The sequence below is a fragment of the Furipterus horrens genome, unplaced genomic scaffold (genome assembly GCF_987537825.1).
Source record: "Furipterus horrens unplaced genomic scaffold, mFurHor1.1.pri manual_scaffold_1, whole genome shotgun sequence".
Classification (NCBI taxonomy): domain Eukaryota; kingdom Metazoa; phylum Chordata; class Mammalia; order Chiroptera; family Furipteridae; genus Furipterus; species Furipterus horrens.
The window spans coordinates 187,269,892-187,281,939 of NW_028327171.1; the positions used below are offsets into that span (position 1 = coordinate 187,269,892).

The 12,048-nt window shown below is 39.8% G+C and overlaps 1 protein-coding gene across 1 annotated transcript in view; it reads right to left on the minus strand.

Moving 5' to 3' along the window:
- The window catches only part of ANKRD44 (ankyrin repeat domain 44), a 304,111-nt gene that overhangs the window by 69,941 nt on the left and 222,122 nt on the right, over positions 1 to 12,048 (minus strand). The window contains exons 13-16 of the mRNA XM_090282096.1: positions 11,911 to 11,979; positions 8,959 to 9,099; positions 7,092 to 7,172; positions 3,881 to 3,992 (exon numbers count right to left, since the gene is read on the minus strand). Of these exons, the coding sequence (XP_090138222.1) occupies positions 3,881 to 3,992; positions 7,092 to 7,172; positions 8,959 to 9,099; positions 11,911 to 11,979 (403 nt within the window). The remainder of the gene's footprint in view (positions 1 to 3,880; positions 3,993 to 7,091; positions 7,173 to 8,958; positions 9,100 to 11,910; positions 11,980 to 12,048) is intronic.

The window sequence follows — 12,048 nt, forward strand, 5'->3', positions numbered from 1 at the left end:
TAATTTTAATTTTGTGGATTTCTTCACACCAGTTTGAGACATTACTATGGGTTTTTACAGCTTGAAAAAAATGAAGGGAAGAATGCGATAAAATGAGTTGGTGCTGGGAAGTAATCAAATCTAAAGAAAAAGCCAAGCCACAAAAGTTTAAATTTTCATTCATTCTTTCACCCATGTTTTTATGAAATGTCTTCCTAACACACAGGGCCATCGATATAACACTTGTTCTTATAAAACAGCAGTTAAGTTTTATCGCTAAGTCAAATGAAATCACTCATGAGTGATTTTTGGCTCCTGATAAGTGCTTGGCATTATTGGAACTTTATGTCTTATAAAGTTGATATTTAAATTCACATATATTTAAAGGATACTAGTTTATTTTTCTTTAGAATGCCGTGTTAATCTTTCCTAAAATAATGGCTCTAATTGTGTGACTTTTTTTGAACTAGTGAGCCATGGAATATAATTAAACAATAACTTTATTCTTCTTTTTCCTATAACAAGGGCTAATCTCCTTTATGAGGCTACTTCTTCTTTTCTCACCACCCCAGATAAAATCTCTAACAAACAATAAAAAGATCTCTGGGCACTTCAGTTATCAGCATAACTGACTAATTCCACCTTAGTAATCACAATCACAAACTCCATTTAACATTGAAGCATCCCTCAGCCAGCCCTAAAGGTGGCAGGGAAAAAGGAGAAAGGCTGACACCTGTTCCCTGGCCTAGAGCTTCCCCTCCTCCTTTCCCCTGAGTGGCTACCTCTGCTGCCTCTAGGACTGAAGGGGAGAGGGAAAAGGAGGTCACAGAAGGGGACAGGAATAGTGGTCTCACTGACTAGCAGTGAAATTCTCTGACCAGGTCAGATATTTAAAAAACCATCTCCCTGGGATTCTTATTTAGGTTCTCCAGCAGTCCCTCATTACTGGGCCTCTTGCCTGCAGTTGCTAACTTACATTCCACTCTCCCCAGTAGGCATCCTTGGTCTCTCCACTTTTCTAGGCAGCCCTCTTGAATAGGATTTTGGAGTACTCCAGGACAGCTCTGGCCCTTGGATTACATTTGGACATTAGGAAACATACACTTTTGATCCTTCACTGGTGAGGGTAGAGTATTTCTCAGACGCAGACCTTTTTAAATTTAACTTCTGGCAAGCAAGCTCTGAACAGAGCCATTCAGCTTTTAGATTTATCAGAAGCCAGTCCACTGGACTCCCTATATTGCATGAGACCTGTATCAGATAACCAAATAATCTTCTCAAAGCTTTTCTCGATGGGCTTGCTATCAGGAGAAAGCATCCTCCCCCCACCCCCACCCCCACCTCCCACCCCTGGAATATCCAACTTCGGAAATGGTTAAGGGGGTTGAAACACTATTATCTCACACTGAAAAGTAGGGCTAGTGGCTCCACCATCGTGTCCGCTCCGCTAAAAGTGAAACTGAAATAGATTATTTTAATGCATTGCATTAATGGTTCTTTCATCAATTGCCAAATTCATTCATGATAAAGCCAGAAAACTTTATCTGCTGTATTACAAAGAAATAATGGGAACACTTTGTCATAAACTATTGTCTATTCCATCATTCTAAACATAGACTCACATACAAATTCTGATTCAAAATTTGTGGGCTTATATTTACATTCATAGCAGTGAGTAGGCTGCCAGCAGCATCAAAATAGGTGCCCACCCCTCTACTCCTTCCCTTAATGAGAGTTTCCCATAAGATTTTGTTCCAACTGAATTAAATAGCCCAAAAAACAAGACCGGCATTGTTGAGAGTGCCATTGCTCACTGGAAATCTGCCTGCTGGGAGGTCATAGACACCCTCCCAAGTTCTTCTCTCCGCAGGTCCTCTGGGGACAGGAAAAAGCCATCAAAGACTTGTTTGGAGATAGGGTTCAAGTTTGCCATTTTTTATCTTCTTGTCTGCAGATAACTACTTGGTAGCTCTTCTTTTTTTAAACTCTTCTATACTCTGCTTTCTTAGCCTTGAAAAGCTTAATTAGATGTTGTTAATATAAGTACATGTGATACAGAGCCAGATGGTAATGGTTTCTTAAAGTCCTGTGATAAACATAAGAAACAACCCAAAACATTGGGTAGTTTACTTGAAAGTAGCATAATTTCAGTGTTCAGTTACCCAAAATATAGTTGTTTTCAGTCTATCTCCAGATAATCTCAGAAACTCCTAGCACACACATGCAGGGGCATTTCTCATGCCCACACAGTCTCACAGTAGAAGTTCAAGTTAGCTCATAACAGGGGAGAAGCCTGAGGGAAGCAGCCAAATTCCCAGTGATTTGGCATGGCAAAAGCTTGGACTGAATTTAATCAGAAGCCTAGCGTTTTCAAACAATCTCTCTAAATTTCTGTAGGCAATTTATGTAATTATATTTGCACATAGATTTTTCCATTTTAGTATCAAAACCACAAAAGTCTTTATGTTCACAGACAAATCTTTAATATAGTAAAAGATATGTGGTATGCCCATATAAACACACAATTTCCAAATAGAGGCATAATTCTCTGATTGTTCCCTTCAGAGTCAGGAAGAATGCATTCCAAATAAAGGAAAAGGGAGGCACAGAGCTCTTCTTTGCCAGCTCCCTTCCTGCACTGAAACATAAGTTTTATTCATACAAGATGCTTTATTAGCCAAGTCTCCTCCATTCTGCTTTGATATTTTGAGCCCAATTGAATATAACTGATCATAGCTCTCAGCATACATTTGTGGGCAGATTTTTGCTTATACAATGTACATACATCTTTAATCATGTCCAGCTGAGAACACTGCCTAAGTAGGCAGACTTGGCAGAATTCTGAACATTGTCTCTTCTAGCAAGGCCAAGGGGTTCATACCACTTTCTAGAAATTTGGTGCTTATGGAACACATTCAATATAAATTTATATTCGGAAAATAGAGTGAAAACGACTAAAATAATTTGTGTTCCTTTTTGATTATAGCAAAGTAGACTGAACACGAAGTATGGTTAATAAATTCTAAGCTTATGGATCACAGACAGGACCCACAAACCATGAATGCCAAGGAAGTACACACCAAGTTAAATGTCAGAGTCAAATAAAATATGCATCAAAATTAATGATACATATTTAATGATAGGCATAATCACAGTAATCGTTCCACTAAATGGGAAGAGAGGCAAAAGACAAATTTTACCAACTTCACAAATCAGCTGGCTTTGGTGGCCAACCATCCTGTTTAATCCTACTCCACCCCACAAAGACCCACTTACGAGGTCTGGTAGAAAAGGCTCGGAGGCCACAAAAACTCATTCATCCTCTACATTTCTTTGATAAGCCAGAAACATAGGCTAGGGAACATGATATTAAGAAAGCTCTCCCTGTATAATTCCTGCTCAGAGGCTCAAATAAGCTATCCAGAGCCAGAAGCATGTCTTTCTTTGGCATTAGTCTAGCACCTAGCACAGAGTCAGGACCAATTTGTTACAAGTGTGAGCCCTAGAAGGACTGGAGTGTCTGTGGGTGAGAAGAGGGAGAAGACGGACATGGCAGTGATGAGTCTTAGAAATGTACCTTCTAGTGCATGTTGGGTAATTGGCTTGCTTTCCTCGTGTCGACGACGCTGGTCTAACATTCTCAGCCCAAATAAATGTGGAAAATAGTTAATTGTCAGTCATGTCTAAGATAAGAATGGAGAAAAAAGGAACAAAGAGATCTACATATCATAAAGTTAAACAATTTAATGACTTACCACAGAATATCTTCAAGATAATTTCTAGAGGGGACTTAACTAGGCAGTGAGGTCATTTGCTGAGAGATTAAGACCAGTGTTTTCAGGTTTGTGAGTGTGTGTGTATGTGTGTGTTAGAGAAAACAAAACAAGACAAAAGGACTCACCAATTCCAGGCATTGTCTGTGGCCATAGGCAGCAGCATAATGTATGCTATTGTAACCTTCCTTGTCCCGGATAGATGGATTTGCATCATTTTGAAGCAGAAACTCTAGACATCTGTAAGAATAAAAATGAGGTTATTGTAGAAATATCTCTGGACCAAAAGAGATAATGAATGTGAATTTTCTCCTATTAGGAATGATCCACAAAGCACTTTGTGAGTTAAAGTATTCCTTTAAATATCCTACAGCAATGAGATTTTATGTACTGGGAAGTGTGTGTGTGTGTGTGCAGAAAACACACACATTTGTTTTATGCAGCTTCCTTTATTTCAGCTCAAAATAGCCATTCTAGAATTCAGGAAAGGCTTTAGCAACAAGAGGGTAATTAAGTTCTTTTTCCTTCTCCTACTAAGGTACAGAATCTCTCTGTCATCAAGATTATCGAATAGTAAGTGTTACATCTCCGTGTTCAAAAGACCAAGTCTGAACCATAATAAAGAAGCAGTCAGGCCATTGCAACAGAGTAAACACCAGAGAGAGGCTTTATTTTTAATCTCGCTATTGGAGAATCTAAGATCAAAAGGTTAGAAAAACGAAAGTTAAAAAGTGTAAGAAAACAACAACAAAAAAGAACCCAAGAAGAGCTTAAACAATAAAAGGATTAAAGGAATGGGTAAGCCTTTAAAAAAGCATAATTCAGTGACCACACATGAAGAAAGAGGCTCAAGTTACATCATTAGAAATATAGACTGAAACAAATAATACATAATACATTTTAAAAGCCCTTTACGACATAGTTGTGATTTTTCTGAAAAAGCCACAATCTTTGGAGCAGATTAGAGGAAGGTGTGTGGCTCCACCTTCCTTGAAGAGCCCCAAACTCCAGGACACAAGGGCCCGAGGATGGAATGTGTTCTGCTTGGGACCTAGGCAAATGGTACAGCCCTGTTGGGGAAGAGGGACTTCGTAGGCAATGCTGCTTGTAATCCGATTTTATCTTTGTGACGGCAGGACAAACAGTCCTTCAAAAAACTGAGCTGATACAATTTCACACTCAAATCAAAATTGTAAAATTCTAACTTTAAAGTGACATTTACCTAACTTTTTTGGCAAAAGGAGAAAATAAATCGTATCAAGAGATCGTTTAAAATGGTGTTTTAATTTCTAGAAAAACTGACGATTTATCCATAAAATACTTCATAATAAATCAAACTATTATTGGAGTCCTGAGAGCACACTGTTTTTGGTGTTTTACGCCTTATAAGGAAGTCTTTTTTTATTTTGGCAATTAAGTGTCCATGGATGGCATTCCAGGTGTGACTCATTTAAAACCACAGTTGGCTCTTTAACTAAAATCATTCAATAGGAATAGCATTCTAGTAAACACATAATCTCTGGCTTCTGAAAGGACTACATTCTAAAAATCTGTTGATAAATTCAATATGTAATTTGGGAAACACAATTTAATATGTAATTTGAGAGCAATCTGAATTGCTCCCAAAGAGTTATTTAATCCAGAATATACCTGATTTATACTACCGAGAGTGTTATTAAAAAGAATAACAGTAGTATAGAATTTGAATATTCTCTACATTGTTTTTTAAGGGAGTGAATAACAAGTTGTAATTGGAAATGCTTATTGTTTCTCCTCCCAGGGTCCTGACTAGCAATTTTGGCCTCTAAGATGCAACATGAAGAGATGCACATTAGGTCAGGGGTGTATTTGAACAAGGGCAGTAGTCTCTCTTTGCCTATAAGAGCTCACAGGCTGGCTGGTCCTGCCTTCCCCGACTCTCCCACCTCTTCCCTCTCCATCAGCAGTAAGAGGTCTGCTGTGGCCCAGAGCGGACTTGCATTTTCCTGGAGAAGGGAGTACTTGTTCAAGTGGTTTAAAATTCCACAGCCTTTAATATGGTTATTTTAATCTTGGAGTATTCAAGTAAAACTTCGGCCATTCTGCTTGACTCGCAGCTGTGTTTCCTGTCCCCACCCAGTAATAAAGACATGTCCCACCACCTGCACCAGAGCCACGCTCTCTAACTATATCCTTCTAATCTCTATATACAACTTCTAGCCTGTAACTCTATGCCATGGTTTGGACACCGGAGGAGAGCCCCAGGGGTGGTAGGAAGACCCTAGAGTGGACAGAAGCATCAGGCCACAGAGAAACTGGTCCCCCAGACAACTGGAGAAGAGAATAAACAAGTCAAGGGCTGTGCGTGTGCCGACTCTTGGGGCACTACAGCCACTGGGTTCCAAGACACAAAGTGTGGGCATCATTCATTCATCTGTTCATCTACTCAACAAACACTTACTGAACACCAGCTACGTGCTGGTCACCACACTGGGCAGCACAAGCTTGTCCCTGTGACTTGTAGTGCAGGAAGGACCCCTAGAGGATGAAGAGTTAGGGCTTCCCATGTATGCCATGGGTGATGGCAGTCCCTCCCGCCCCTATCCCAACAATGGCTAAATTTTCCCCAGAGAGAGGCTGGCGAGGTGAGGGGGGACCGGAGCAGCTGGCAGCAGGGCCAGGGGGCTGTTCGGAAGTTGATGTGTGTGTGTTGGAGATGAAGAGGAGAGTATAATGGGTAGATTTCACACTGAAATCTCGAAACATTTATTTATTGCACCTGCTGAATAGTTATCAACAGGTCATAAGAAGAGAGCCTGAGGCCCTAAGAGGAATTTCAATATGTTGCCTGAGGCACACGATGGATGGCAGAGTCAGAAATGATATTTAGGACACATCTGGTTCCAAATGTTGCTGACCCATCACAGTGATGGTCAGGTCAAAGCTTACAGTTTTAGAAAGAGTATCCTGTTTGAAAATTGCATAATTTAAGGGTGCATTTAAAAAGCAGTTTCTTCTTCATTAAAGACAAGCCCATTGACTGTCAGCCTGCGAGCCAAGTGTCACCGGTTCGATTCCCAGTCAGGGAACATGACTAGGTTGCACGTCAGGTCCCCAGTTGGGGGCGCAAGTGAGAGGCAACCACACATTGATGTTTCACTCCCTCTCTTTTTCCTTTCCTCTCTCTCTAAAAATAAAATAAACAAATAAATAATTTTTAAAAAAAAGAAAAGAAAAGACAAGCCCACATCACTTTCTTAAGGTCCTCAGTGAGAGCCCCGAATAGTAAGGCTGGCAACTCAGAGAAGCAGACAGGGCATCAATAACTGCACCTTGTGCTTAAACTGAGAAGTAACTTACAATGCAGCTTCCTTTTCCTTCAGCTCTCTGGCTCTTTCAAGTTCTTCTGAATTTTCATGGGCATTTCCTAAGGTAGTCTTACTTCTCGGCATAAGGAAAAGAAAAACAAATTACAATTAACTTTTTAACGGCAAGGTTGCTAATGATTTTGGTGCAATTTAAATCTCAATGACTTTTCCCCCAACCCCAAAGACACATGCACTATTGAGTTGTCACTGAATATATAAATTATACATGGTTCTCTCCAATGCTGTCCAGTAAATCTATTCTCTCTCAAGGAATCCAACTGAGAACATAATTTTCCTAAAACTCCACACAGGTATCAGCAGTTAAGATGTCAATCAAGCTGTCCACCCTTCCATAAATATCTTAAATGCCCCCAGTAAAAAGGAGGTGATTTAGCTTAAATGTCTCTGACTCCTACTACATTCATTGCTGCCTCTTTGTCAATTCATCTCACTTATCCAGGAACGGGGTCTTAGTCAGTCCTCACCTGCCAAAGCAATTCTTCATCAGCTAGGATTCCTTTTCCAGTTCTTAACAGGTGAACTATACTTGTTCCCTGACTCTATTCCAAGTGAATAGCATAGAGCCTGGCACATAGTAGATACTCAATGAATGTTTGTTGAATTAATAACCAGCATGGCTATGGGGTTCTGAGTGCTACATCTGGCTTGACAATATTATATAAACATGAAGAGGGAAATGAGCAGTGTTTTCCAAACTATGGAATATGGATCATAATCCATTACTGATTATAGAATCAATTTAGTGGGTTGCAATCAGTAATGTTTTTAACAAAATGAAAGAGAACATAGAATGCATGATGCATAGTAAAAGTAAATATGGTTTTATAACATTTTTGTTTCCAGTGGGTTGTGATATAAAATGTATTTCTTACTGTGAGTCACTGTTTGAAAGTCATTGCTCTACAACAGCAATTTTCAACAGGTGTGCCACAAGAATTTTTAAAACATATCATACCTGACCATTTATCAGAGGCACTGCCCTCTTTTCCCTTAGAGTGTCAAATTTTAAAAAATGACAACAGCCAACACAACAAGAGTCATCCAGTGTGAATAAATCAAAATTACACCTATTTTTTCATCAGCAAAAAAATATATTTTTTGGTGTGACACAGAATTTTATTGATTAATCTATGTATGCCATGAGATTTAAAAAAGGTTGAAAATTGCTGCTGTATAAGAAAAGAAGTTAGCACTGATCTAGAATCCATAGCACACGGCAGCAGATAATTCAATCATTTTCCAGACAGGGTCACTAAAAACTACTCCTATGAAGGAGACCCTAGTCCTGAAATCTCTGAGAACAGTCTCACAAATTGTGGGTACTTCTCCTTCCTAGCCATCCAGAATCCAAAATGTCCAAGGGCAACCAAGTTCCTCTCCTCCACCTCCTGAAAGAGCATTCCCACTCAGGTTTGGAACAATAAAATAGTGACTATTTTACATATATTGACACTGCCTTTGAAGGCTACTGGAATTATGCATAGATGGATATTTTTGACACATGACATACATGTCAGCAAATGTAAGTTTTACAGCAAATGAAGCATTTAAGTGATGATAATGGGAAGCGCAGCATATGACGAAATAAATTATAACAGATAGCTCCACTAGGCATTCAAACCAAAAAAAAAGAGACCTAATTGTGCAGTGACTTGTAATAGTTACACATGAGAGCAGAATGGGAAAACTGGGGTTAGGGATAAAGCATTTCTAATTCCTTTGGATCTGGATGAATGAGATTCTTTAGTCGATTTCCTTGAGGCAGAATGAAGAGAATTAGCAAACCCTCCCCTCCTCGGCCCCACCCCCAGAGGAAAAAGGAATAAGGCTGTTTTTACTTTCTGTCCATGTCTGAAGCAGCAGCATAGTGCAAAGCTGTCCGTCCCCAGTCATCTGTTTCATTAACGTTGGCCCCCGTGGTCACTAATGTCTCAATACAGTGGAAATGACAATTTGCAGCTGCATAGTGCAAAGGGGTCCTGGAAAACAAACAACAATTGGTGACTTCATTCAGTCTGAAAAACGGACCTCTCGGCAGCAAAAGCACTGACAACAGTGACCTGTGGGTGTGGAAAGCTCTGGGTCTCAGAGTGTGGAGGGTAAGGGATTTGCTTTCCTTTGATCTGCACATTGCAACTGAGACTACAAGAACAGTAGCTCAGACAAGGCAATCCACCTGCAGACCTATTCTTTCTTTCTGTTCCTCATGCCTATCCTGGTTCAGGTCTACATTACCGCTCATTTGGAATATTGCAATACCATCCCTATTAGCCTCCTTGTCGCTAATCAAACTCCCACTGAATTTTTAGTTGCTGTGAATGAAGAATTAGGATTTCTAAGGTCCAATACCAACATATGACAATCCTGTCCTAAAACTTTTGGCCCTCCTCACTAAACAAAGCCTTCATTCCTTAGTCTGAAATTGAAGACCTTCCCGAACTGGCCCCAATCTACCTTTATGGAGTCTCTGTCTCCCCTAGGTGAGCCCAATGTTGAATCCAAATGGAATGACCTGAGGTTTCCTCTATCATGTGTACACTTCACTCCACCTTTGCTCACGTTGTTCACTTCCCCGGAATGCCCCTTTCCTGAACCACTTCCACTCATCAAAACCCCCCTCATCCTTTAAGTCCGGAAGTTCTCTTTCCCTTTTGTCTGAGATTTTTTAGCTCCTCTCTGGGCTTCTCTTGAGCTCCCATCACATGTTGCCTTGATGTCAGCTATTGGTGTTGTCTCCTCTTCTCCGCTGAACTATCAGGTTAACAGGAAGAACAATGCACAAAGAATCAGAAGTCCTGAGCTCTGATCTGGGCAGATCTGCAGGCTGGACCCAATCACATCCCTTGTTGAGTCCTGGGCTTTGTCTTTCTGTCTATAAGGACGTTTGAGCAGCTGTCCCCTACGGTCTACTCTAGGTCTGAAATTCCATGTACATGTATAACTTGTTCAGTTTCTCTGGCCTCAGTTTTCTCATCAATTAAAAAGGAAAATAATCATCTCCATATACCTGTGAGTAACATTTAGAGAACACAGCACCTTGTAAAGCATAAGACAATGCAGAAATATAATGTTTTATGTTATTTATCTTTAGTCCTCAATTATTTAACAATTTATTTAGTGTTCCTAGACAATGTTCAGGGAATAATAACCAAACAGCATACTATAAATAAAGTAACTTTATTTCAAGTGCTATTTATCAATTTTCAAATACAACTATTTTATATTTTGTCGTCAACTTAAGGGCTCTTTGACTAGTCGATTTACTGCTTTTTAGTCCAAAATAAAAAGAAAATTATAAATATTTTACATATTGGATTGCTTGTGTTTTTATTATTTAGACTGAAAATTATTAGGTATCAACTATGTGGCACAGCCCGGAGCTAAAGAGAAAATTGGGCCCCATCTTGTCCTCAGAAGACCCACAGTCTGGTGAGGAGAGGAGGAAGGAAACAGAGTCCACTGGCACAGTGTGATGGGTGCTGCAGTGTGTGAGGGGAGGAGGGGCACCCTGTCAGAGAGGTAGGGAGCTGTCACAACATAAGTCTGGAAGGATGAGTAGGAGTTGTCTATGTAGATTGGTAAGAGAAGAAGTTGGTAGCAACTTCAAGAACCAGGATGTATGTGTAGAGGAGGAGCAGAGAGAGGTTATAGAAAAAATAAATTAAAAGTTTAATTCAATTAAAAAATTTATGTCCGTGTATTGTGGTAATATCATGGCATGATTTACCAATGAGGTAAGAAAAGTTCTATGACCCATTACTGCGGGTGGTGGTGGTGGTTGGTGATGATGGTGCTGTGTGTGTTTAATGTTTGAAACATGTCAAAAGATTTATCCCAAGATGAAATGTTCAGTAAATATAAGAAAATGCTCTAGATCTTGTGATCACATTCTGGTTTGGGCAGGGGGTGAGGGTGGGGGTGGGGCTAAACCACTCTACTCTGCTGCAAAAGAAGTTTCTAAACTACAGTACAGTAGTCCCTCTCTATATAGCGGTTCACTTATCGTGGCCCACTGTGTCGCGGGATTTTTAAAAATATTATATTTAATTATTTATCATAGATATTGCGCTATATCATGGGATTTTGTGGTACTATATACATATGTTGTTAAAGTTATGTAGGTTTAGGAGTGTAGAATAAATGTAAGGTTCCTACTTCGCAGGGGGGTCTAGAATGTAATACCCGCGACCCTCACTTATCACAGGTATTACGTTCTAAAAACCACCCCCACGATAGGTGAAAATCCACGAAGTAGGAACCTTACATTTATTTTAGTGTTTATATATTTTTTAAGGCTTTATAAACCCTTCCCACACACTTATAAACCATTCCCGGTCCCTTATTAACCTTTCCCACTCCCTTATTAACCTTTTCCACACTTTTATAAAAACTACTTATGTTCTCAAACATATTCTACACTCTTAAACCTACGTAACTTTAACAACATACATATACAGTACTGCAAAATCCTGCGATATAGTGAAAAATCCGTGATAAATAATTAAATATAATATTTTTTTAAATCCCACGACACAGTGAGGCCTCAATAAGTGAACTGCGATATAGAGAGGGATTACTGTATATCCATGTAGAAGCGTCTGTGAGAAATGCTCTCCTTGTGGCTTGTGCCTGCTTTGTTGGTGTTTCATTACAAGACGGGGTTTCCTCTGAGGATGAACTCTCCCCGGCTAGCTTCCCTGTTTACCATTTCAACATAACATGATTTCCAGATGGACTGCTCCCTGCTTCTTTCATGTAGGCACTTGAAGCAGAGTTCCCTGTTTACATACCTCCCACACTTGTCCTTTTTATGGAAATCCGCTCCACTGCTCTGCAAGAGTTTTATACATTCCACATTACTAGAAAGACAGGGAAAACATCATTAAGGTGGCAGAGGTGAATTGCTGGGCTATCTTCAGAAAGAGCTG